Raw genomic sequence first — 24352 nt, 5'->3', positions numbered from 1 at the left:
AAAGAGAGGCGGTGCCGCTTCCGGCGGAACGGGAAGTGACGTCCCGCCGTACGGCAACATGGCGGCGTGCGTGGGCAACATGGTGGCGCCCGGTTGTGTTGTACGGAAAAGGAGGGAATTTGGGGAGGACCTCCCGGAGGATCCCAATATCCCCCAACAAAGGGTCTCAGTACCCTCCCTCCCACGGATCGCCGTATTTCCCCAGAGGATCCCAACATCCCTCCACAAAAGATCACAATGTACCCTCCAAAGGATCCCAATATCCCCCCTGAAGAATCCCAATATCCCCCTCGGGGACCCCAATCCCACTGTGGCTGGAGAGTGGCCTGGGCTGACCCTTGCTCCTGCTCCCAGCCCGAGGATCCCGTTCCCTCCATGGCCATTTCAGGATCCTCCTCCCCAGCTAAATTTAGGATCGGGATCGGTTCCAGCTCAGCTGTCGCAGCTCCTCCACAGGCTCCAGGACCCTCATCCCGGCTAAAACCCCCCCTTCCCACCCCAAAACCAACACCAGGGGAGCAGCCACGGGGCTGGTGAGTCCTTTCCCCATTCCAGGGGCTCTGGAGAGGCCAGGAAGGCAGATTTGGGGAGATTCCTGGGAATGGGAATTTCAGAGGTGCCTTTGGAATGTGGTGGGAACACGATCTGGCCCCAGCAATGAAGGGCCTTTGGTGCCTCCAAACATTCTATTTATTATCCCTGTTTTACTGCCTGAGGATCCTGAAAAACAGGGGAAGGGTTAAAAGAATGGATCCTGTTGATTCACTAATTCATAATTAATATTGTTAATTAATTAATAATTCCATGTGGGAAGAGTTGGTGCTGCCTCCCTCGCTCCGTGTCTCTGTTTCTCCCTAAATCCCTGTTTTCATCCTGGCGTTTCTCTGTTTATATTGATGGAGCAGCATTCCCAGATTTCTGGATATTCAGCTCCTCAGGGAGTTTGGGGATCGTGAGCACAAAAATGGGCACGAAAACGGCATTTTCATGATTTTCCCATCCAGCAGGGGCAGTTTGGGAAGGGAAATTCCCTCATGGAATCTCTGTCCTTGCTGGGTTGTCCGTAAGGACACAAAATCCACGTCCCTTCCTCCACCAAATCCCTAATTTTGGTTAAATTGAGCTTCAGGATGGGACACGGGAGGTGGGTTTGTCGCCCCTCATCCCAAAACCTCCCCAGGAATGGGAAATTCCGGGGCTGAAAATGGGGAATTCGTGGAAAACCGGGAGAACGCCTTCCTTGCCCTCACTCCCCTGGGCTGAAACGTTCCCCATGTTCCCACATTTTCCTGGAAAACACATCCATGACCCAATTCTTCTCTTTTCCCCCCCAGGCCAACGGAGCGCCCGGAGCCAATTCTGGCTGGGAACAACGCCATGATGGAGCCGGGTGGGTGAAAATGGATTTTTTTGAGGATTGGGTGCCAAATTCCAGCTCGTTTGGCCCCAAAATCCCGGTCTTGGGTTCCCAGGGGAGCCTCGGCTGCCCCCCACCCCACTTTTGCTTGGATTTTCTCAGATTTCCACACCTAAATTCCGTGTTTTGATGTTCTTGGCCTTCCTGCAGTCGGGCTCATCCCAGAATATCCACATTTAATTTAACTGGACTTTAATTCCCCGAGTTCCTCCTCTGGGAATGCCCCAGACTGACCTCGTTGATCCCTTTTTTTTTTCTCTTTTCCAGGGGAAAACACAGCTCTGGGTGAGTGATTTTCCTCCTTCCACCACTGGAATGTTCCAGACCACATTCAATCAACCCAGATCCAGCTCAGTTATGGAATTATGGGATGGATTTGATTGGGAAAGACCAGGGAAAAAACCCAAATTAATGCTTTTTAAAGACAATTCTGAGGGTGAAAACCAAAAGAAAAACCACCCAGGAGGGGCCGCTGAGGGGTGAATTCCTGGAATTATGGAATTATTCCAGTTGGGAAGGACCTTGGAAATCATCAAATCCAGCTTTAAACCTTCTTTTTGTCTCTTTTCCAGATGAATGGGACACACAAATCCGTGAGTGGAATTTTTTATTCCCCCCTCTTGTCCCAAAAAAAGCCTCAATTCCGAAGGTTTTGATGGAGTTTTGTTGGACTTTAAGGGAAATTACCGGAGGAATTTGGTGAGTCCCTCACCCCGACCCAGCAGCAGCCACTGATGGAGCCATAAAATTTTATATTTTTATATAAATTTTATTTTGTTTTTTTTTTCTCCTAAAGAAAGTGACACTGAACTGGGTAAGTGGAGTTTTGTCGAGTTGTTTTGGGGTTACTTGGCAGGTTTTTGCTCCACTGAAGGTAAAAATAGTTCCCAGATGTTGGATTTGAAACCAGGAATGAGCAAGAAATTTATCCCCAAATTTATATCAAATGTGTAAACTTGTACACAAAAATATCAATTTCTACCCAAATCTATAAATTTGCACTCCAATCTCCAATTTCTGTCTCTCTTTGGTTTCAGAGGAATGTGACACGGAGAATGGTGAGTTCCAAATTCCTAAATAATGGAAAAATTGTTATTATTAACATGCAAATTCTCCTAAATAAGGAAATTATTGTTATTAAAAATCCAAATAATGAAAGATGAAGGTCTTAAAACCCCCCAGACTCACTGGAAAAGTGATCAATAGGATCAATAAATTGGGGTAAATCTAATAAATCCAGCCAGGAGAGATTATTCCCTAATTATTTCCTAATATTGGGACTAAAATAATTACCAGGAGGGAGGAGAAGGAAATTAAACCCATTTTTCCTCCCTTTCTCCTTTAATTTTAGGGTTGAAACTGTGGCAGTGGGGGAGCGTTGGGTTTTGTCTCCATCAAATTCCCCCAGCAGGGAAATTCTCAATCCCAAATTTCTCTGTTTCAGGTGAACTCGCAGCCGAAATTGGTGAGTCCCAAACTGGATTTTCCCCAGTCCCTTCGTGTCATGTTTTAACCAATTTCCCGGGATTTATACCCATTGCTTGGAGAGAAATGTTATTTTTGAATCATAATAATTAACATTAAAAATACCTAAACCCAGGGAATCTGGGGCTGGGACAATGGCAGAACTCCTGATCCGAAGCTGTGTCGGGGCATGGGGCTGAATCCTGCTCCAAATGCCTCCGTTTTGCCCCAAATCCTGACATTTTACCCCAGAATTCCCTTTTCCAGCCCCGATGGCCCCATTTTCCCCACAGACAAGGGGCAGTTTGGGGCAGGCTGGGTTGAATTCCCAAGGAAATCCCGGGTTTATTCTCCTCTTCCCTCCCTGTTCTTCCCAGAGCACCTGACGGCCACGCTCGGTGAGTGCTTGGACTTTCCCTTTTCCCATCTTTTCCCCTTTTCCCCCTTTATTTCCCCTTTTATTGATTCCCTTTCCCTTTTCCCTCTCTCCCCTTCCCCAGAGGAGCGGGACAGGAGGATCAGTGAGTGCCTTTTCCCTTTTCCTGATGGAATTATAACCCCAGGATCTGCTTTTTCAGTAATTTTGGGATCCCTGGGTGGTTTTGGGGTTGCGCCAACCTAAAGAATTTGGGATTTTGGGGCCCCTTTTCCTTGTTCCCGTCGGTGCTGGGGATGGATCCAGACCTGGAAAAGCTCCAGATAATGTGAATTTTCATTTTTTTGGTTTCAGGCAAACTGACCTCGGACCTGGGTAAGGAGTTCCATGGATTAAAGTGAAAGATTTGGCCTTTAAAATGAATGATTCGGCTTTAAAAATTACCAATTTCTCCCTAAAATTAACAGTTGGGGTGTTCAAATGGAAATTTTTCCCTCCAAGTTAGTTTAAAATGGGAATTTTGGCCTTGAGGTGAAAATTTAGGCCTTGATCATGCAAATTATGGTTGTAAAAAATTAAAATTAGAACATCTTGTGCATTTTCAGGTGGTTTTAAGGCGATTTTTTCCTTAATAAGCCAAATTTTAAGGATTGTAGAGGGGGATGTTTCTGTGGAATAAAAATTCCCTCGAATTGGAGGTTCTGGGGTAGGAGGAGCCATTTTGGGACTTTTTGATATTTATTATTTCCTGGGTTTTCAGGTGAATTGGGGCTGGGTTCTTATTTTATTTCCTGTTTTTTAGGTGAATCCAATGCCAAACTCAGTAAGTCCAAGCCCCCCCCCCAGATGATTTCAATAGAAAATCCTCATTTTAAAGGAATTTTGGGGGGAAATATCCCCATTCCTGGTCCAGGCACTCTGGGACCACAACAGAACTGACCCAGAAATGAAGGAATTGTTTCCTAATTCTCATTTTCCTGCTTTTTTTCCCCTCTTCTCCTCTTCTTCCCAGAGGAACGTGACCGGAAAATCAGTGAGTGCCATTTTTCCTGCTGGTTTTGGGGTAAAACCCCCTTGTTTTGGGGCAGCCAGATCCTCCTTGATCCCGTCCTGGGAAAAAACTGGAAATAAGTCAATTTTCCCCCAGTTTTCACCCAAATTTGTGTAATTCCCTCGGAGAAAAACCCCAAGTAACCACAAATCTGGTTTTTCCTCCACAGCCAAGCTCGCCGCTGAAATCCGTGAGTCCCGCTCCTCATTTTCCACCTCATTTGATGATTTTGGGCTTCAACTCCTCATTTCTGGGTCAATTCTGTTGCTTTTCCTGGATTAATCCCTCTTTTCCCTCATCCCATAGGAAGACTCACGGCGCTGCTGGGTATGGACAGCTTTAATTAACATTTTTGAGAGGGTTTACGGCTGTTTTATTAATTAGTGCTGTGGCTTAATAAAGTTAGAAATATTATTTATTACAAATAAAATTAGAAATGGAAAATCCGGTAAATTGGGAACGTTAGAAATGGAAAATGTAGGAAAATGACAAATATTCATCAGGAAAATTTGGAATATAAACCAAGACAAAATGAGAAATTTCCTTTCTTAGGGATGAAACGATGAATAAAAACAGCAGGAAATTGGAAATCTCCTTTATTGGAAGGAAAATTCAGAATGAGGGAAATTCTTGGAGCTTTTTGGCTTTGGTTTTATCCTCGGGGAGGGAGGAGGTAAAAAATGACCCCAAAATGCTGATTTTTGGTGCTTTTCCCTCCCTCTCCCGCAGCCGAGCGCGACTCCGGGCTCCGTAAGTGCCAGAATTCCCAAATTCCTCAGAATTTCATCCCCCTGCAGCTACCGGGCCCCAATCCCTCTTTTTTCGCCCCAAATTTTGGGAGTCCCACCCCCGACACAGCTCCAAGTGGGAGATTTGCTGGGATTGGAGGGTTCCTCCCAGTTAGAACCCATTAATATTAATAATAAACTAATACACAATAACACCACCCTAATAATGAATTCATATTTAATAAGAATCGAATTAATAACAATTTAATCATTACTATTTTGGTTGCATCAATAACATTTTGACGGCGTTAATGATGAAAATTCATTGTATCCACACTTAAGATCTAATATATTCACTCTTAGTGAATATTTCTGGTAAAAATCGGTTCTCCTAATGGCTAAAGTTGATCATATTAATTACTAAAATCGACTCTATTAATGACTAAGGTTGATTATATTGATCATTCTGTTTCAATTACGGTTGGACTCTATCACTGGAATTTATTCACTTTATTTCTCTGTCTTTAGGGAAGCTCCGAGCAGAGCTCGGTGAGTGATGGGGAAAAGGGGGAAGAGGAGCCAGAACACAGATTTGAATTTTAATTTTGTGTTTCTTCCAGCCAAGTGCGACGCCACCATCCGTGAGTTTGACTCCCACCCCAGCACCATGGGAACGCTGGAATCCCCCAGTTCCCCAGAATTTGGGGAGACAACCCCCCGGCATCGCGGCGCCGGCGGGGCTGAGCCTGAATTTGGGGGGAAAAGGGAAAAGGAACAGGAGGAAAACCCCATGGGAGGAGCTGGGAGGGGGGAAAATCCATCGGGGAATTAACGGGATTTGCTGCTTCCAGGAATCTTCACGGTGGAACTCGGTGAGTCCCCTCCGGCCTCTGCCCCTCGTTAATTCCATCGCTCATTAATTCATCCGAAATAACCCCAAATCCGGATCTTTTCCCGTCGTTTCCAGGCGAGCGACACACGAAAATCGGTGAGTTTGCGGCAGTTTCCACCCCAGGAAATGCTGGGGTGAACTTTTGGGGAGAAAATCCCCAATTCCCCCTCACTGGGGCTGCGGGAAAAGTGAAAATTCGGTCTCAAAATTCCTTTTTTTCCTTGTTTTTCAGGGGAACTCACAGCTGATGTGGGTGAGTTGATCCCGTTAATCTTCAGTTTGGGTGGAAATTGGGTAAAAAATTGGCATTGGGGATTATTACTGTTGTTATTGTTATTATCATTATCATTATCAATTTTCCCCTGTTTTTGTTTCCAGAGGTCTTCAAGAAAAAGCTCCGTAAGTGCCTGAATTTTTAATTTCCAGGATGAAGTAATTTTTAACAGTTATGGAATAATTCATTGACAATTCCACCCCATTCTGAACCAACTTTGGAAATTCCCATTCTCCCTCTTTTCTCCCTCTTCTCTCCCTCCCAGAGCAACACGAGGCAGAACTGGGTGAGGAATTTTCCCTCCTTTTTTGGGGCATTTTCCATGAAAATCTGATGGGTTTCAGGGGGAAATCTGGATTTTCATTGAGTCTAGAGGTGCAGGTGCAAAAGCTGAAATAAATATGGATTAAAAAAATGCATCATTAAGATAAAAATTTAAACATCACTTTTAATATTCAGGAATAATAATAATTATCCCTATTTTTGTTCATTTAGAGGCCCGGGACACCCAGATCCGTGAGTACTCGGGACCAGCTCCAGGGATTTTTAGGGATGAAGGAAGCAGAAAGAATTTCTAGAATTTTTTGAATTTTTTTTAGAATTATTTCAATTTTGGACGTTTTAAAATAATTATTTATTTTAATCCTTTTATTCCTTTAGGGGAAAATGAAGCTGAGATCAGTAAGTCAGAGATTTGTATTTGTATTTATATTTATATCTATATTTATACTTATATTTATACTTGTACTTATACTTGTATTTATACTTATATTTATACATATATTTATACCTATATCTATATCTATACTTCTATTTATGTTCTATAACCATAAAACCAGTGTATATTTATAAATCTATAATGACTAAAATCATTTATACATTGAATTGTATCAATAAATTTGGTGTCATTAGTTTTAATTAGTTTCTCTCTGCTTCCCCCAGGGCACCTGAAGGAGCTGCTGGGTGAGTGCCAATTAATTAAGGTGCAGAGAAATTATAATTAAGAGGGAATTTGGGGAAAAATATCAGCAAAATCCCTGGAGGCGGGAGGAAAATCTTGGAGGAAAAATGGAAATAATGGGGAATAATGGGGAAAAATGTTAATACTATGGTAATAATGGGAAATAGTGAGTAATAATAATTAATAATGTGTTGATAACCTGGCAATAATTTCCATTTTTGTGTGCAGAGGAGAAGGAATTGGCAGCACGTAAGTTTTGGAAAATGGGAATTCTCTCCCCAAAATATGTCTGATTTAATTAGTAATTAACACGCCTCCCTTTTAAGGGTCTCAAACCCCATTTTTTAGGTCCAGATCCCAATTTTTAGGCCTCAAAAACCCAATCTTTGAGGCCTAAATTTTTGAGGTCTTATTCTTGAGGCCAATTTAAAGGTCCCAAACCCCATTTTGTCCCAAACTCTCATTTTGGGGCACAAGCCCCCATTTCTAAACACAAAATTTACCCGATTTTGGAGTTTCCCCCTCATAAATATCCAGGATTAAAAAATAAAAATAGAGATTTTTGGAGTTAGGGGGGGTGTAACTGGGTTTTTTTTATTTCCCTGACTCTAAAATTGCAGGAAATCAGGGGTTTATCCCATTTTTAATCCTTCTTCTGCTTTATTTTCAGGAGAACAGGACTCTGTTATCAGTAAGTGCCGTTGGATTTTGGGAGCAATCCCTGGGGATTTGGGAATTCACACCCATGATGTCCCTGCTGCCATTTTGGCTCAGAATTTTGGCCCAAAAAGTCCCAAAATTAATTAAATTATGTTTAAAAAAATGGAATTGAGAGGCATAAAGTCTCTGCCCAACTCAGGGGATTTTGTATTCTTGGGAAAGGAAAACATGGATCCAAAATAATTTTATTTTCCTCTTTTTAAGGAAAACTAAGGGAGGAGCTTGGTGAGTGGCTTTTATTCCGTTTCCAAAAAGGATCTGGGATTTTGGGGTTTTTTTAGGGTTTTTTTCATAATTGGATTTGGGAATATGGGATTGGAGATCACGGTGGGAGTGAATTAAAAAGGAAGTCATTAAAAGCAGCAGGAATTCCCAGGAAAAAATTAACAGGGCAATAGGGAGAATCCTGAAAAAAAATGGGGACAGGGAAGGAAAATTTGTGTCTCACCTTTTCCTCTTTTTTTGCAGAGGCACTGAAGGAGGGAGAAGTTGGTACATGAGATTGTCCTGCCCTTCTCCGGGATTTGGGGAATTCCCAGGGAGTTGGGAATGATGGAATTCACAGCAGTTGTGTTCATACAATTCATGTTTATTCTATGTTTTTAGTTTGAATTTTTAACCCTTATTTTTATACCTGTGTGGGTTTCATTTTAATTTCCGACCACCACAGTTCCCTATTTTTTAACTCTTTTCAGGTGAACTCCCTGAGGAAATGGAAGAAGAACCGGAAGAGGAGGAAGAGGAGGAAGAGGAAGAGGAGGAAGAGGAGGAAGAAGAGGAAGAGGAGGAAGAAGAGGAAGAAGAGGAAGAGGAGAAAGAAGAGGAAGAGGAAGAAGAGGAAGAAGAGGAAGAAGAGGAAGAAGAGGAAAAGGAACCAGTAGAACTGGGAGAACCGGGTGAGTCGTTCTCTTTTCCAGCACCAAATCCACACTTTTTTTCCCCATTTTCCTGCTGAACTTGGGCTGTTTCCCCAACAAATCAGTGGAAAAAATGTCACCAAAATTCCCTACTGAAAATTGCCCAATACCTCCGTTTTCCAGTGTGGCCAGAAGCTGCTTTTTCCCTTTCTCCCCAGTTTTAAGGTTGAAATGGGGGAGTTTGGGTATTTGATGGTGAAGAAGGGAGGGGAGGAGGATAATGTGGGGAATCACCAGATCCCAATGGAAATTCCTGTTTTTCTCCTCTTTCCAGGCAAAGTCATGGAAGATCCTGGTATGGAATTATTGAATTTTCCTTTTAAACCCCTTAAAAAACCCCTTTTTTGAGCATTTTCTGAGTTTTTTCGTGGCCAGAAATTAATCTTAAAGTGAATCGTAATAGTAGTAGTAGTAGTAATAATAACAATAACCAGCATCATGTCTAATAATTTGAAATCATTTAAAATTATTTTAACTTTGTTTTTTCCTTCCCTGTTTCCAGGGGAAGTCGACAAAAACCTTGGTGGGTTCAGTTCCCATTTCTGGGGTGGAGCTGAAAGGAAAAAATATCCCAAATTAACCCCATTTCCCTTTGGTTTCCCAGAGGAGCTCAGGGCGGTGCTGGGTGAGTCCAGAATTCCCAAATCCCAGGGTGGGAGGAGCAGGGCAGGATTTGGATTTAAAATTAGGGGGTTTTTTTAAATTGAAGTTTGAGATTTTGGAATTAAAATCAGAGTTTTTGATTAAAAGTTAAAAGATTTTGATTTAAAATTTGGGATTTTCAATTAAAATTCAGGGTGTGGATATAAAACCTGGGATTTGGATTAAAAAACTAAGGCTGTTGATTTGAAATCTGAGATTTTCATTTAAAAGAAAGGATTTGGTTCTGACTCTAATCCCGGGATTTCCCCCCCAGGATGCGGGAACCAGCAGAGGGGATTTCTTCTGCGATTATTTCAATTTTCCTGCTTTTCTTTCCCATCCCAGGAGATCGAGACGCCAGGATCGGTGCGTGTGCCCCCTCCCCCACCCTGAAATTCCACAAATTTGGGAATTTTGGTTCATTCTGATCATGAGCCCCATGAAACTGAGGAATTTTGGGTTTTCCTCTTCCCAGCGGAGCTGTCGGAGGCGCTCGGTGAGGGAAATTCAGGAAAAATGGAACATTACACATTTAAGATATTATTTATTATAAATAATAACACATTTGTTGTGTTCTAATGGTTGTATTTACTGTAGCTTATAAATACAAAATCTGTCATTTTTGTATTTTGTTACCGATTTTATTAAAATATTCTAGTTATGTTCATGTTTTCTAAATTTTATTTAGATATTGGTATATATTTTATTGGTATTTGATGTGTGATAATATTTTAAATACTGCAACTGTAACATTATCCTGGATTTTGTCCAATTTTCCACAGAACAACGGGACAGACAAATTGGTGAGTGTCCAGTTCCTCCCAAAATGGGAATTTCTGTCAGATCCCTGCGGCCCCTCATGGAAGTTCTCCCTTTTCCTCCTTTTCCAGCGGAGCTTAACACGGAGCTCGGTGAGTCCTGGGGCTGCTGGGGGAAAACTCTTCTATTTCATTAATTGCATAAATTAATGATACAGAGAAGCATTTTTATCCTGAATTTCTTCATTGATTCATTCCTTTCAGAGGAATCCCGAATAAGGATCTGTGAGTGTCCTGTCCTGGGGCTGGTTTGATTCTATTTTAATCTATTTTATTCTATTTTTTTTTTTAATTTTATTTTTTCTATTTTATTGGGTTTTATTCTATTTTACTTTTTAAATTCTATTTTATCCCCTCTTATTTCCAATATTTGATGATTTCCTGCTCTCCCTGGCAGGGTGGTGCCTCGAGGAGCACCGTGAGTGTTTTCACCTCCTTCCCTCCCTCCCTTCCCAACCTTTGGCTCCCACTCGGAGCCGTCACCGAGGATTCCTCTATTAATTGTGTGGTTTTAGGGAAAGAGGAAGAAAAAGTGGGTGAGTCTTTGTGGGAAAGAAGGATGGAAAGGGGCAGAACTGGGGACTTTTGCCTGGTTTCATCTCCTTTTATCCCCTTTTATCCCTCTTTTTCCCCCTTTCCTCCTTTTTCTCTTTTTCCCCCCTCTTTTCCTGACATTTTTCCTCCCTCTTCCTCCTCTCCTTTCCCCTCTTTCTTCTCCTTTTCCCCCCTTTCCCTTCTCCCCCTTTCCCCCCCTTTCCCCATTTCCCCTTTCCTGTTTCCTTCTCTCCTTTCCCCTCTCCTTCCTCCCCTTCTTCCCCCCCCCCGCCCCCCCCTTTTTCCCCACCCTCCTTCCCCTCCTTTTCCTCCCTTTTCCCCACCCCAATGCCTCCCAATTCCCAGCCCGGGTCACCCTGGACCCGCTCACGTCCCACCCTCGCCTGGTGCTGTCTCCGGACGGGCTCGGGGCGCGCTGGGCCTACGGCGGCCCCGAGCCCCCGGCGGGCCCCGAGCGCTTCACGGCCGCGCCCTGCGCGCTGGGCACCCCCGGCTTCACCTCGGGCCGCCACACCTGGACCGTGGACGTGGCCGAGGGGCCGTTCTGCGCCGTGGGGGTCAGCCGGGAGTCGGTGCCACGCCAGGGCCCGGCCTTCGGGCCCGGGGACGGCGTCTGGGCCCTGCAGCGCTGGGGAGGCCTGGGCCGCGCCCTCACGAGCCCCCCCGACGCCGCTGCCGCTGCCGCGCGTCCCCCGCCGCCTGCGAGTGGCCCTGGACTACGACGGCGGCCGCGTGGCCTTCTTCGACGGGGACAGCCGCAGCCCGACACCCCTGTTCGCCTTCCCGGCCACCGCCTTCGCCGGGGAGCGCGTCCGGCCCTGGTTCTGGCTGGAGCTGGGAGAGATTTCCATCGTCCAGTGATGCCGTGGAATGCAGAGCCCTTCACAGGAGAGCGCCTGCAGCCCTGGTCCTGGCTGGAGCTGCAGGCGATTTCCGTTGTCCGGTGATCCCGGCGTTCCCTTGTCCAGTGATCCCAGAATCCCGCATCCAGTGATCCTGGGATCCTGAGCCGGGGAGTGTCCAGCCCCTGGTCCTGGCTGGAGATGGGGGTCATCTCCATCGTCCAGTGATTCCATGGAATTCCTGAGCCAGGGAGCACATCCTGGGTTCTGGGTTCTGGTTCTGCGGGAGCTGGGCTCCCTCTCCCTCATCCAGTGACCCCGGAATTCAGGGAATTCTGCCCAGGGATGGAGAGCTCAGGGAGGAGCAGGTGGTTGGAGGGACAGGAGGAGGCCCCGACCTTGATCTGGACACCAGTGGCACAAACTGGGATGGACACTGGGATGGGAACGCTTTGGGAAGGAGGGAGAATGGGATGGGAATGCTCTGGGAAGGAGGGGGAATGGGGTGGGAATGCTCTGGGAAGGAGGGAGACAGAACATAGACCAGGATGGGAATGCTGTTGGGAAGGACTCAGACTGGGACAGGAATGTTCTCGGGAATGCTCTCGGGAAGAGCAGAGGAGGGGACAGGAATGCCAGAGCTCCACGGTCACTGCACCAGGGGATCCCAGTGAGGAACTGGGAGCTCTAATACTGGGATTCGTGGAGGATTGAGCCGAGCATGGGTGGATCAGGGCTGCTGTGGATGGACAGACACCGTGATCCCCACCTTCCCAGCGCTTCCAGGGGTCCCTGCTGAATCCGTGGTCGTTCCCTGCTGAATCCCTCATCATTCCCTCCCTGCTCATCCGTGGCCACCAGCAAAGCCTGAACTGGTGTCCCGTGTCCCCCCAGGGGGTGACCACGGGATCCTCTCCCAAAATAAACCCTGCAAAACTCTCTGAGACTTGGATTCCTTTCTCCAGCTGGTTTGATGTGAAACCTCGGGAATTTGGGGCCGGAAGGGACCCTACCCAAAATACGGGAGTCCGGGGGGCTGGGGAGGACCGGGGGGACCCTTGCCCTCTCCCATCCCCCTTTGCTCCCCCACTGATGAATTCGCCTGAATTCCCAAATTTTGGGTCGGATCCTGGGGCGCTGCCCTGCCCCCTCCAGGGTAGCGTGGCCGAGCGGTCCAAGGCGCTGGATTAAGGCTCCAGTCCCTGCGGGGGCGTGGGTTCGAATCCCACCGCTGCCACTGGAATTTTGGGCGCAGCTGGAGCGCGTGCGAGGGGGCACCACATCCGGAGGAGGCTCCCTCCCCTATTTTTGGGATTCCCCAGGAACGGAACCAGGGGGAAACTGGGCTCGGCATCATCACAATGAGCGAATTTCACCCCAATCCCGCCGTCCCAACCCCTCCCCACCCCGGGGGTCCCTCTGGAGCCCCCCAGGATGGGCTCCTGGAGAGGGGGAGCTTGTCCCCATGGGGGTCCCACATTCCCATCCCAGCCCTGAGCCATCAAGTCACAACCCCACTTTCCCAAAATCCCAATTCTGCTTTATTTCACTTCATTTTGGAGCAGGGGAAATTGGGGAAGGAAACGTGGGTTTGGGACACGCCATATCCATAAAAACACAATCCAGATGGAGTGACCCTCAGGGGAACAGAGACCCCCCCCCGCCTCCGGTGCCTCCACTTTGGATACTGGAATGGTTGTGGTGGTGGGAAGCTAAAAAAAGGCTTTTTAGCCTCTAAAAGAGGAGTTGGATATACAGGAGCATCTCCAGCCCTGGGACAGGCACCAAAATTCCATCGATCCCTGAGGTGGGCACCCAAATTTTTCCATCAATCCCTGAGGTGGGCACCCAGGATTTGTCCATCAGTCCCTGAGGCAGGCACCGAAATCCGAACGATCCCTGGGGCTCGGCACCCAACATCCAGGGCTGGGCCCCACCCGGCGGCGCCGGGAATGCCCGGTCAGGGCCGCGGCCCCTCGGGCAGCTCTTTGCGCAGGTGGGTCCGGAGGTGCTTCATGAGGGACGATCTGGACATGAAGCTCTTGGCGCAGTGGGAGCAGGGGTACGGCTTCTCGCCGGTGTGGATGCGCCGGTGGATGACGAGGCTGGAGCTGGCGCGGAAGCTCTTCCCGCACTCGGTGCAGCCGTACGGCTTCTCCCCGGTGTGGATGCGCCGGTGCCGGCGCAGCGCGGCCCCGTCCCGGAACGCCTTCCCGCAGTCCTCGCACGCGTGGCGGGGACACCTGAGGGGCCTCAGCGGAGCCGGGGGGGCGGCCGGGACCTCGGGGCTGTCCCCGAGGGGCCGCAGCGGAGCCGGGGGGGCGGCCGGGACCCCCGCGCCGCGCTCGGGGCTGTCCCCTAGGGGCCGCCGGCGGTGCGGGCAGGGCGCGGCCGCTCCGCTGTCGCCGCACTCGGGGCACGGCGCGGGCGGGGCTCCCGCGGCCCCGTCCCGGTGGGATTTGCGGTGCTTGCTGAGCGATTTGACGGCCATGAAGCCCTTGCCGCAGTCGGGGCACTCGTAGGGCCGCTCCCCGGTGTGGATGCGCCGGTGCGTGACCAGCGCGGGATGCGACGAGAGGCTCTTGCCGCAGTCGGTGCAGATGAAGCCGCCGGCGCTGTGCTGCGACTGCCGGTGCTTGCTGAGCGACTTGGTGGCCATGAAGCTCTTCCCGCAGTCCGGGCAGGCGAACGGGCGCTCCCCGGTGTGGATGCGCCGGTGGGTGACCAGCGACGCCTTGGACATGAGGGTCTTGCCGCAGTCCGGGCAGCTCAGGGCCCCGTCCAGGTGGACGCGCCGGTGCTTCTGCAGCGAGCGGGCAGACGCGAAGCGCTTGGGGCAGGAGCGGCACTTGTGGGGGCCGGGGCTGGCACGGCGTGCCCAGGTGCTCCCGCAGCGCGGCCCCGCACGGGAAGGCGCTGCGGCAGCGGAAGCAGCTGAAGGGGGCCCCGCCCGGGTGGGCGCGCAGGTGGCGGCTCAGGGACGAGTCCGAGGTGAAGCTTTTCCCGCAGAGCTCGCAGGTGGGGCGGACCGGGTCCGGGGGGTCCCGCCGGGGCGTCCCCCGAGGGTCCTCGGCATCCTCGAAGCCGTCGCGGGAGCTCTCGGCCTCGGCAGCGCTCGGCCACCCGTCGTCTGCAGGGCGATGAGGGAGAAAAGGGGGGAAAAGGGGAAAAAAATGGGAGGAAAAGGGCGTTTGTGTCTAGAGCTGGCTGGGAACGGGGGTCAGGAGGGGAGCGCCGTGAAAAGGCGTTTGGTCAGCCCAAAAAAGGGCTTGAAACGATCAAAAAAGGGGTTGAAGTGCCCCAAAGGAAGAGCAGAATCACTCCCAGAAGGGGTTAAAGTGCCACAGAACGCTCGAAAAGGGATTGAAATGCCCCAAAAAGCGGCTGAAGTGCCCCAAAAGAGATTGAATCACCTCAGAAAAAGGGGCTGAACCACCCCAAAAAGGGGTCGAGGTGCCCGAGAAGGGGTTGAAACGCTCTAAAGGGGTGGAAACTTCCCCAGAAGGGATCGAATCACCCCGAAAAATGGGTTGAGGAGCCCAACAAAGGACTGAATCACCCCAAAAAGGGGTTGCCTTCACCCCCCCCAGCCCACGGTCACACCAGTTCCCGTCCCCTCCAGTCACATCAGTTCCCCCCAGTTCCCCAGTCCCGACCCCCCCCAGTGCCCTCTAGTCCGTCCCAGTGTCCCCAATTCCCTGACACCCCCAGGCCCCCCAGTGCCTCCCCGTCCCTCACCTGAGGCGCCGGAGCCCCCCCAGGCCCCCCAGAGCCGCAGGAGGGGCCTCGCCCGCTCTTCCTCCTCCTCCTCCTCTTCCTCCTCCTCGTCCTGGCCGGGACCCCCCCAAACGCCCCCCGGGGGGGCCCAGTCGGGGGCTCCTGCGGGGGAGGGCAAAGCGGGGGGGTCAGCGGAGCCCCCCAGAGCCCCCGGGGGGAGATTTGGGGACATTTCGGGTGAGATTTTGAGGGTGTGATGGGGGGGCGGGGGGGTGGAATTTGGGGGTAAAGGGGAATGGAGGCATGGGGAGATTTTTGGGGGGGGTCCCAACCTTCCGGGGAGCCGGGGGGGCGCTCGGTGGTGACCGTGACCTCCTGGAGCACCTCGGGCACCTGGGGAGGGAGGGGGGGGGGAAGGTGAAAAAAGGAGCAAAAGACCCAAAATTTAAAGGAAAAAAGAAAAAACGGCAACCAAAAAGCATCCAAAACCCCGAAATTTAAAAGAGAAGAAAATAAAGAGCGGAGGTAGAAATAAATGTTGAAAGACAAAAATGGGAAATTCAACGCCCGGTACGAAATGAAATTTAAAAACCCAAACACAAACGAAATGAAAAACCCGATGAATTTAAATGAAAGAAAAGAAAGCTATGTAAAATTAAATTAAATTAAATTAAACGAGGTGAAATAAAGTGGAATAAAATAAAAAGAGACGAAATAAAGATAAAATGAAATAAAGTAAAACAAGATAAACTAATCCGAAATGAAAAAAAATTAAGTAAAACAAAATAAAACAAAACAAAACAAAATAAAATAAGATGAAATAAAACTAAATGAAATAAAATGAAACAAGGTAAAATAGAATAAAATCAAGTGTAATAAAATGAAGCAACCGAGAATTAAAATTTTAAGAAAACTTTTAAAACCCGAATTAAGAGACCAAAACCGGGAAAAAAAACTTTTCTTAAGAAAACGGAAAATAAATAAATAAATTAAAAAGTTTCACCTCAGGGATGCGGAGCCCCCCCCCCCAACTCCCCCAGCCCCCCACGTGCTCCCCCCTCCCCCCAGCCCTACCTGCGGCTCGGTCATGACGGGGGGAGCCCTGGGAGGGTTTTTTTGGGGGGAATCTGGGGGTCTTTGGGGGGGTCCCGAACTCCCGGAGAGGCTCCGGGACCTGCGGGCGCCGGGGGACGGGGGGGGAGGGGGCGGCCTCGGGGGGCGAGTGACGTCATCTCTACGTCACGGCCGCGCTGGGACCCCCACCCCGAGGGAAGGTGGGCTTGGGGGGGGGAGGGGGAGTTGTGGGTCCAGGCGAGAACGGTGGAGGGAGGTGGGAATGTCGTGGGAATGTCGTGGGAATGTCGTGGGAATGTCGTGGAGCCGTGCAGGGACCGCCGAGGATGGAGGAGACCCCCAGGTCCGGGAGGGGACGAACGCCGGGGATTTGGGACAAAAAAGGGGAATTCGGGTCTGAAAGGAGGAATTCGGGTCAAATTAAAGGGAGATTTAGGTCAAAAATGGGGGATTTGGGACAAGGAAGGGAGAATTTGGATTAAAAAAGGGGGAATTCGGGTCAAAAGAGGGCGGATCCTGGACAAGAACGGGTTAATTCGGGCCAAAAAAAAGAGGGAATGTGGGTTAAAAAAAAGGGGGAATGCTGGAAAAACTCCTCCCTCCCTCCCCCCGCGCTGTCGCCAGGTGACAATGACCTCCCCCAGGTGACAATGACCTCCCCCAGGTGACAACGACGCCCGCGGGCCTGTCGCGATGGTCCATCAGCCGCTCCCGATGGGCCATCGAGCGCGGGGGGGGGGGGAAAATCCCAACCGAACCCCCCCCCAAAACCAATTCTGGGTTTTTCCCCTCAGTTTTCCCCCAGCTTGCCCCAGTGCGAGAGACAAACGCGGAGATTTTTAATGAATTCCCTCGGGTTTGGGTCCATCCCGCTGGGAAAAGGCGGGGGGGGGAGCTCAGGGATTCCCCCCCCGGCCCCGAAAATCCCGGGAATGTCGCGCGGGGGGGGGGGGGGGGGGGGGGGGGGGGGGCGAATCCCACCGGGACATTCCCGGCTTTGTTCCCGAGCGAGGACCGGGGGGGGACAAGGGGGGGACACGGAACTTTAACCCTTTCCTACCCCGAGGGGGAAAAACCCGGGATTTGGGGGGAAAAATCGGGATGGGGGAAAATAAATCGGGATTGGGGGAAAAAATCGGGTTTAGGTCAGAAAGTTGGGGATTTGGGGAATTATCCCGGCTTGCGGCGTCGTTTCTTCCCCCGGCCCCAAAACCACCCCAAAATGCCCCAAAGGGTCCGGGAGCGGCGATTCCAGCCGGGAATTCCGCGGGCGCAGCACGGGAATTGTCGGGATTCAGTGTCGGGACAATTTAAACATTTACGGGGTATTTGAAGGGTTTGAATCCTTTATTTGACTTTTGTATTTAACGTTCTTCTTTGATTTGTAACTCAATCTTTTCTTTAATTTTCAGATTAAATTCTCTATTTATTTTTCGCTTCTTTATAAATTTTATTGGATTTTTATTTAGTGTTTCTTTCTTATTTATTTTTCGTTTAGCTTTATTCGGGTTTATATCTTTTTTATTTTCGTTTAACTTTTTGTTTGATCTCTGATTTCACTTTCTATACAGTTCCTATTTAATTTTGACTTTTCTATTTAATTTTCTAATTAAATCTTTGTTTCATCCCGAACCCCCGTCTCCCCCCACCCCGGGAAGCCTCAAAATCGCTCAAAGCCGGGCACGGCTCAAGGGCGTTTATTCAGCGCGGGGAGGGCCGGGGGCGTCCCGGGGGGGTCCCGAGGGTCTCAGTCCTCCTTGCCCGGAACCATCGCCGTCCTCTCGGCCGCGGGGGGCGGGGGGGTCGCTGGAGGAGGGGGGAGAGGGGGTCAGCGGTGACCTTTGACCTCAGCCCCGCCCTTGATCCCTGACCCCCCCATTCCCCCCCGGTCATCTCCTCCTCCCGCGACCCCCCCCGTGTCCCCAGGGCCGCCCCCCTCCATGAGTGCCTCCCCCTCCCCCCGGGGGTCCCAATTGTCCCCCCCCCCCCCCCCGGGACACCCCCCGCACCCCCCCTGCCCAGGCGGCCTCTTGGTGCCCCCACCCGCGGGTCCCAGGGGTCCTCCCGTGTCACTGTCCCCTCCTCCCTGGGTGTCCCCCCAGTGTCCCCTCATGGGCCCCCCCTCTCACCTCCGTGGCCCCCCCAGAGGCCCCTGATGACCCCCCAGACCCAGCCGCAGGAGGTTCAGCAGACACTGGGCACCAGCACACATCCCTGGGGACAGCGGGGACATCAGCGGGGACATCAGCGGCGACAGGGCCGGGGGGACACAGCCCCCCACCTCGTCCTGCCCCCCGTCCCTGGGTTCTGCCTGTTGCCCATGTCCCCGTCCTTATCCCCCCGTCCCTGTCTCCGTGTCGCCTCCCTGTCCTGTCCTCATTCCCGTGTCCCCTCCCTGTCCCCATCCCTGTCCCCATCCCTGTCCCCTCCCTGTCCCCATCCCCGTGTCCCCATCCCTGCATCCCCATCCCTGTTCTCGTGTCCCCGTCCTGTCCCCTCCCTGTCCCCATCCTGTCCCATCCCTGTGTCCCCGTGTCCCTGTCCCCACCCCGTCCCCATGTCCTCATCCCCACATCCTTCGTGTCCCAGCCCTGTCCCCACATCCTGTCCCCATGTCCCCACCCTGTCCGTGTGTCCCCACCCCCACGTTCCCAACGTCCCTGACCTGTCCCCAGCCCTGTGTCCCCATGTCCCTGTCCCCGACCTTTCCCCTTGTCCCATTCATGTCCCCATCCCTGTCCCCATACCAATGCCCCTGACCTGTCCCCGTGTCCCCAACCCTGTCCCTGTCCTGTCTCCATCCCCCTCCCAATGTCCCCCATCCTGTCCCCATCCCAATATCCCTGTGCCCAACCCTGTCCCGATGTCCCCATCCTGTTCCCGTCCCATCCCAGTGTCCCTGTCCTCCCCCCACCCGGTCCCCTCCCTGTCCCCATTCTGTCCCTGCTGTCCCCGGTCCCCGTCCCCACTCACCGGCAGCTCCGTCGGTGCCGGGGTGGCCCTGGGGCCGCCCTTAAATCCCCGCAGCCGGGGAGGTGACAGGGGCAGGTGACAGGGGCAGGTGACAGGTCGGTGACAGGTCGGTGACGGGGCCGGTGCCATCACCGGCAGTGGGGCCGGTTCTCCCGGTCCCCACCCGGCCCCGCGTGGGTGGGGGTGGCTGAGGAGGGGACACGGGACCGACACGGGGACAGGGGACACGTGGGGGACATGGGGGGGGGGAATATGGGGACACTGGGGGGGACTTGGGGACACGGAGATATGTGAACATGTGGGGGAACATTAGGACACTGCGGGGACTTGGGGACACTGCGGGGGACTTGGGGGACACGGAGGGCAGGGGGACATGGGGAGACAGGGGGATGTGGGGATTTGGGGACAGGGGGGACATGGGGATGCTGGGAGGGGACATGGGGACAGAGAGGGCACATGGAGATCTTGGGACAGGGGACATTGGGGGACACAGGGGGGACAAAGGGACAGGGGCTGGGAGGTCCCAGGGGGTCTCAGGGTGTCACTGGGGAGTCCCGGGGGATCACAGAAGGGTGACAGGGGGGCCACCGGGGGTCACTGGGGTCATTGCGGGGCTCCCTGAGGGGGGGCCACAGGGGAGTTACAGGAGGGTCACTGTGGTCACTCGGGTCACGGGACCCCCGTGTCCCTGCTGTCCCCGTGACCTTTGACCCGGAGCGGGGGCGGGTGAGTCATTTCCCGCCACCCCCGCGGGGGCGTGGTTTCCACCGGGTGGGCGTGGCCCCGATGAGTGGGCGGGACCCTCTGCGGGGCGGGGGCGGGGCCTGCGGGGAGCGCGGGCGGGGATTGGGCGGGGATCGCGCGGGGGGCGGGGCCCGCGGGGAGCGCGGGCGGGGATTGGGCGGGGATCGCGCGGGGGGCGGGGCCCCGCGGGGAGCGCGGGCGGGGATTGGGCGGGGGCGGGGCGGGGGCGGGGCCTCGGTGGCGGCGGAAGGGGGCGGGGCCTGCGTGGCGCGCTCCGGCGGGCGGCGATGGTGAGCGGGGGTCCCGGTGCCGGGGGGGTTTCGGGGCCCCCCCCGCGCCCCCCCCTCGACTCGCGATCCTCCCGAGCACCCCCCGTGTCCCCCCTCGACCCCTCCTGAACCCCCTGGCCCGCCCCGGGACCCCCCTGAGCCGCCCCGCGGCCACCGCCACCCTCTCGTGTCCCCCCCCCCGGGACCCCGCTGTGTCCCCCGCGTGTCGCCGGGACGCCCCCGGCCCTCCTGTCCTCCCCACCCCCCACCCCCCCCCCAATGCTCCTCCTCTGATCGCCCCGTGCCGCTCCCCGACCCCTCCGGACTCCAGGACCCCCCCCAGGACCCCCGAGCCCCCCCGTGACCCCCCCCCAAAGCCCCCCTGACCCCCCATGTCCCCCCCCCAGCTGTTCTACTCCTTCTTCAAGTCCCTGGTGGGGAAGGACGTGGTCGTGGAGCTCAAGAACGACCTGAGGTGAGGGGGAGGCTCGGGACCCCCAGAACCCCCCCGGGACCCCCATAGAGACCCCCACAGACCCCCCCCGAACGGACCCCCAGGGACTCCTCCAGACCCTCCATAAAACTCTCCGGGACCCCCCCCATGGGCATCCTCAGGAACCCCCCCCGGTACCCCCCAAAGCCCCCCATAGACCCCCCATAAGCCCCCCCATATCCCCCCCCCGGGGACCCCATAGAGACCCCCCAGCCCCCCGTGCATCCCCCTCCCAACGCCCCCACCAAACCCCGCCTGGACCCCCCTGCGACCCCCCAAAACTCCCAGGGTCCCCCCAAACCCCCCCGTGTCTCTCCCCAGCATCTGCGGGACCCTGCACTCCGTCGATCAGGTGAGTGGGGGTCCCCGGGGGGGCCCCGGGGGGCTCTGGAGGGGCTTTGGAGAGGCCTCTGACCCCCCCTGCTCCCCCCCCAGTACCTGAACATCAAACTAACCGACATCAGCGTCACCGACCCCGAGAAGTACCCCGCACATGGTGAGGGGTCTGGGGTCCGGGGGGTCGGGGGGGTGTCCGGGGGGCCGGGGGGGGTCTGGGGGAGGCTGGGAGGGCCTAAGGGGGTTCTGGGTGGGGCAGAGGGGGTCTGGAGGGGTCTGGGGGTCTCAGGGGGAATCTCAGTGATTTTGGGAGGGTCTCGGTGAGTTCAGGGGATCGGAGGGGGGGGGGTCTCAGGGAATTCGGGGGTCTCAGGGGGTCTCTGCTCCCCCCCCCCCCCTAGCTTTCGGTCAAGAACTGCTTCATCCGCGGCTCCGTGGTTCGCTATGTCCAGCTCCCGGCCGACGAGGTGGACACACAGCTGCTGCAGGACGCGGCGCGCAAGGAGGCGCTGCAGCAGAAGCAGTGACCCTCCCCCAAATCCGGGGGGACCCCTCCCCAAATCCGAGGGGACGCCCCAAAATTCAAGGGAGTCCCACGGCCCATTTCCACAACCCCAATAAATGCCCGCCCCCTGCCCTGTTCTCCATGTGTGTGGCTCTCCCGGTCGGCTGGGGGTTGATTTTTGGGTGCTTTTGAGGTGATTTTGGGGTGGTTTTGGGTATCTCCCACCCCCCATTTTTCGGGGTCGCGGAGGGTTTGCACCGCCGGGCCGCTGGGGGGCGCAGAGCGCGGCGGGTGCGGCGCTCGCTCCGGGACGCTCGGTGGCACCGGAAGTTCCGCCCACGCCAGCGAGCGCCAGCCAATGGCGGGCCGAGATGGGCGGGGCTCTGCGCATGCGCCGCGCGCGCCGCCCCACGTGTCTCCTCCCGCCGCGGCCGCCTCAGGTACCGGGGGAGGCGGGGAGGCCACGTGACCCCCGGAGATTTCCCCCCCCCCCCCCGGGACCCCCCCCCGGGACCCCCCATTCTCCCTCGGTGCCCCCTAGGTGCTCCCCGAGACCCCTGCACCGACACCGCCCGGCACCGGCCCCCGGCGCTCCCCACAGCACGGCCCCCCCGGCCACGGCCCTAAGCCTCCCCCGGGACCCCCGGAACCCACTCGGCACCCCCCGAACACCCCCCGGGACCCCCAAGCACTTCCCAGGACCCCCTAAACACCGCCCGGCACCGCTTCCCGGCCCCCCCACCTGCAGCCCTGACGCCCCCGGTGACCGCCAGCCCCCCCCCCCCCCCCGTTTTGTCCCCCCAGCCATGGCCGCCCCTCCGGTGCTGCTGCTGCCGCCCCCCCCCCGCCGACGCCGCCGCCCGCCGGGTGCTGATCGCCGCCCGCTTCGGGCCGGGCCCCCCGCCGCGCGTGGAGCGGGTGCCCGGGGGGGTCCCCGCGGCCGGGACCCCCGCGCTGCCCGCGCTGCGCACCCCCCGGGGGGGCCCTGCTGGGCCCCGGCGCCGCCGCGCTCTTCCTGAGCCCCCCCCGGCTGCGCGGCACGGCCCCCCCCGAGGGCCGCCCTGGTGCGGCAGTGGGTGGCCTTCGCCGAGGGCGACCTGGCCACGGCCGCGGCCATCGCGCTGGGGGGGCCCCCCGAGGTGAGGGGGGGGCCTGGGGGTGACACATGGGGGGGGTACAGAGGGGCCGGGGAGGGGGGACAGGTGGGATTTGGGGGTGGGGACAGGGGCCCCGAGGTGGGGGTGGGGGGGGGGGCAGCCTGGGGGTTTTTGGGGGGTGACAAATGGGGGTGGGGAGGCTGCGGGCGGCGTATGAGGGGATATGGAGGGGGGCTTGGGGGGGAGGTTGGGGGTCCCTGACCCCCCCCGTGCCCCCCCAGGCCCGTGCCCGGGGGCTGCAGGAGCTGCGCCGGGGGCTGGGGGCTCTCGAGGCCCACCTGAGCGGCCGCTCCTTCCTGGTGGGGGACGGCGTCACCCTGGCCGATGTCACCGTGGCCTGCGCCCTGCTGGCCCCGTTCACGCAGGTGAGACCCCCCCCCGAATGCTCCCGGGACCCCCAGGAATTCCCCCCCCATCATCCCTGACCCCTCCGACCCCCTGTGCCATCCCCCCGACCCTCCCGTGTCCCCTTTTGTCCCCATGACTCCTCTGAGCTCCTTTCCCCCTATGTCCCTGTGACCCCCCCGTCACTGTGCCCCCCCCCGTGTCCCTGTGCCCCCCCCGATGTCCCCCTGTGCCCCTCCCCGATGTCCCTCTGTGCCCCCCCAGGTGCTGGACGCCCCCTCCCGCGCCCCGTTCCCGGCGGTCACTCGCTGGTTCCTGGGCTGTGTCCGGCTTCCTGAGTTCCGGGCGGAGCTGGGGGACGTGCGGCTCTGCGGGGGGGGGGACCCCACGCCCGCCCCCCCCGGGACCCCCGGTGAGTGTGGGGAGGGGGGGCCACGGGGGGTGGGGGATTTGGAGGGGGACAAAGAGTGACCCCCCCCCCTTCTCGCTGTGTCCAGGGGAGCAACCCCAGGGGGTCTCCAGGGGTCCTGGTCCGGGGGGGCTGGGCCAGGCCGAGCCCCCCCCCGCCAAGAGCGCGGCGCAGCTGAAGAAGGAGGCGAAGAAACGGGAGAAACTGGAGAAATTCCAGCAGAAACAGGAGAAAAACCGGGAGCTGCAGGTGAGGGGGGCCTGGGGGGGAGTCCCTGGGGGTCTCTGGGGAGGTCCCTGGAGGTCCCTGAGGGTCCCTGACCCCCCCGTGCCCCCCCAGGCCCAGGCCCAGGCCAAGGCCAAGCCCAGCCGGGCCCGGCGGGAGCTGCAGGGGCTGCGCTATGAGACCCCCACCCCCCCCGGCTGCAAGAAGGGTATGGGGGGCTTTGGAGGTCGGGGGGGGGGGCTCCAGTGGCATTTGGGGGTGGTTGGGGGCTCTGGGGGAGGCTCAGAGGGGGTTGTTAGGGTGTCTGTGGGGGCTACGGGGGGTATTGGGAGAGTTTGGGGGGGCTTTAGGTGAGTCTGGGAGGGGGCTTTGGGGGTACTCAGGGTCTGGGGGGGCTCAAGGGGGTCTGGGGGGTGGACACGGGGGGTCTGGGGGCTCAGGGGGGGGG

At 55.3% G+C, this 24352-nt stretch overlaps 4 protein-coding genes, 1 long non-coding RNA gene and 1 other non-coding gene across 7 annotated transcripts in view; 4 read left to right on the top strand and 2 right to left on the bottom strand.

Annotated features, from left to right (window-relative positions):
• Positions 1-17: 17 nt before the first annotated feature.
• On the top strand, positions 18-12596 carry LOC125320626 (tripartite motif-containing protein 10-like). Its single transcript, XM_048293019.1, is given in 40 exon segments — positions 18-533; positions 1335-1390; positions 1685-1702; positions 1990-2010; positions 2096-2116; positions 2214-2231; positions 2455-2475; positions 2862-2882; positions 3175-3279; positions 3382-3402; positions 3612-3632; positions 4060-4080; positions 4270-4290; positions 4478-4498; positions 4615-4635; positions 5038-5058; positions 5565-5585; positions 5657-5677; positions 5888-5908; positions 6004-6024; positions 6161-6181; positions 6307-6327; positions 6468-6488; positions 6698-6718; positions 6863-6883; positions 7145-7165; positions 7392-7453; positions 8677-8779; positions 9075-9095; positions 9303-9323; positions 9405-9425; positions 9788-9808; positions 9918-9938; positions 10225-10245; positions 10333-10353; positions 10465-10485; positions 10658-10678; positions 10776-10796; positions 11161-11474; positions 11476-12596. Coding segments are annotated over 40 exon segments (1824 nt in total). The 5' UTR covers positions 18-237; the 3' UTR covers positions 11677-12596.
• A 216-nt stretch (positions 12597-12812) lies between these two features.
• On the top strand, positions 12813-12894 carry TRNAL-AAG. Its single transcript has one exon. It is a non-coding gene; the product is annotated as a tRNA-Leu (tRNA).
• Positions 12895-13617: 723 nt separating this feature from the next.
• LOC125320625 (zinc finger protein 774-like) lies at positions 13618-16463 on the bottom strand. The gene is made up of 4 exons (XM_048293018.1): positions 16449-16463; positions 15707-15767; positions 14565-14787; positions 13618-14521 (listed from the first exon to the last, which is right to left on the bottom strand). Exons 1-4 carry the CDS (start codon positions 16461-16463, stop codon positions 13618-13620), a joined length of 1203 nt encoding a protein of 400 aa, XP_048148975.1.
• Positions 16464-17776: 1313 nt separating this feature from the next.
• LOC125320642 lies at positions 17777-18781 on the bottom strand. The gene is made up of 2 exons (XR_007201234.1): positions 18578-18781; positions 17777-18254 (listed from the first exon to the last, which is right to left on the bottom strand). It is a non-coding gene; the product is annotated as an uncharacterized LOC125320642 (long non-coding RNA).
• A 1629-nt stretch (positions 18782-20410) lies between these two features.
• LSM2 (LSM2 homolog, U6 small nuclear RNA and mRNA degradation associated) lies at positions 20411-21975 on the top strand. Of its 2 annotated transcripts, none has more exons than XM_048293033.1 (5): positions 20411-20455; positions 20842-20909; positions 21249-21279; positions 21363-21423; positions 21665-21975. In XM_048293033.1, exons 1-5 carry the CDS (start codon positions 20453-20455, stop codon positions 21958-21960), a joined length of 459 nt encoding a protein of 152 aa, XP_048148990.1. In that variant the 5' UTR covers positions 20411-20452; the 3' UTR covers positions 21961-21975. The 2 variants fall into 2 exon arrangements, with proteins under 2 accessions (XP_048148990.1, XP_048148991.1); XM_048293034.1 differs by having other exon boundaries at positions 21363-21416; positions 21665-21790.
• Positions 21976-22139: 164 nt separating this feature from the next.
• Positions 22140-24352, top strand: part of VARS1 (valyl-tRNA synthetase 1) — a 2498-nt gene continuing 285 nt past the window's right edge. The window contains exons 1-7 of the mRNA XM_048293017.1: positions 22140-22208; positions 22310-22388; positions 22789-22907; positions 23147-23290; positions 23535-23682; positions 23768-23928; positions 24019-24130. Of these exons, the coding sequence (XP_048148974.1) occupies positions 22140-22208; positions 22310-22388; positions 22789-22907; positions 23147-23290; positions 23535-23682; positions 23768-23928; positions 24019-24130 (832 nt within the window). The remainder of the gene's footprint in view (positions 22209-22309; positions 22389-22788; positions 22908-23146; positions 23291-23534; positions 23683-23767; positions 23929-24018; positions 24131-24352) is intronic.

This window comes from Corvus hawaiiensis (assembly GCF_020740725.1).
Source record: "Corvus hawaiiensis isolate bCorHaw1 chromosome 31 unlocalized genomic scaffold, bCorHaw1.pri.cur SUPER_31b, whole genome shotgun sequence".
NCBI lineage: Eukaryota > Metazoa > Chordata > Aves > Passeriformes > Corvidae > Corvus > Corvus hawaiiensis.
The sequence above is the reverse complement of the archived record's forward strand: the minus strand, read 5'-3'. Positions and strand labels throughout refer to the sequence as shown.

Coding starts and splice junctions, on each gene's coding strand:
- LOC125320625 (XM_048293018.1), bottom strand. Junction 14,788..15,706: donor CCCCCCCGGCTCCCCGGAAG/GTTGGGACCCCC, acceptor ATCGCCCTGCAG/ACGACGGGTGGCCGAGCGCT. Junction 14,522..14,564: donor CGCTGCCGCAGCGCCTTCCC/GTGCGGGGCCGC, acceptor ACGCCGTGCCAG/CCCCGGCCCCCACAAGTGCC.
- LSM2 (XM_048293033.1), top strand. Junction 21,280..21,362: donor CCCTGCACTCCGTCGATCAG/GTGAGTGGGGGT, acceptor CTCCCCCCCCAG/TACCTGAACATCAAACTAAC. Junction 21,424..21,664: donor CGAGAAGTACCCCGCACATG/GTGAGGGGTCTG, acceptor CCCCCCCCCTAG/CTTTCGGTCAAGAACTGCTT.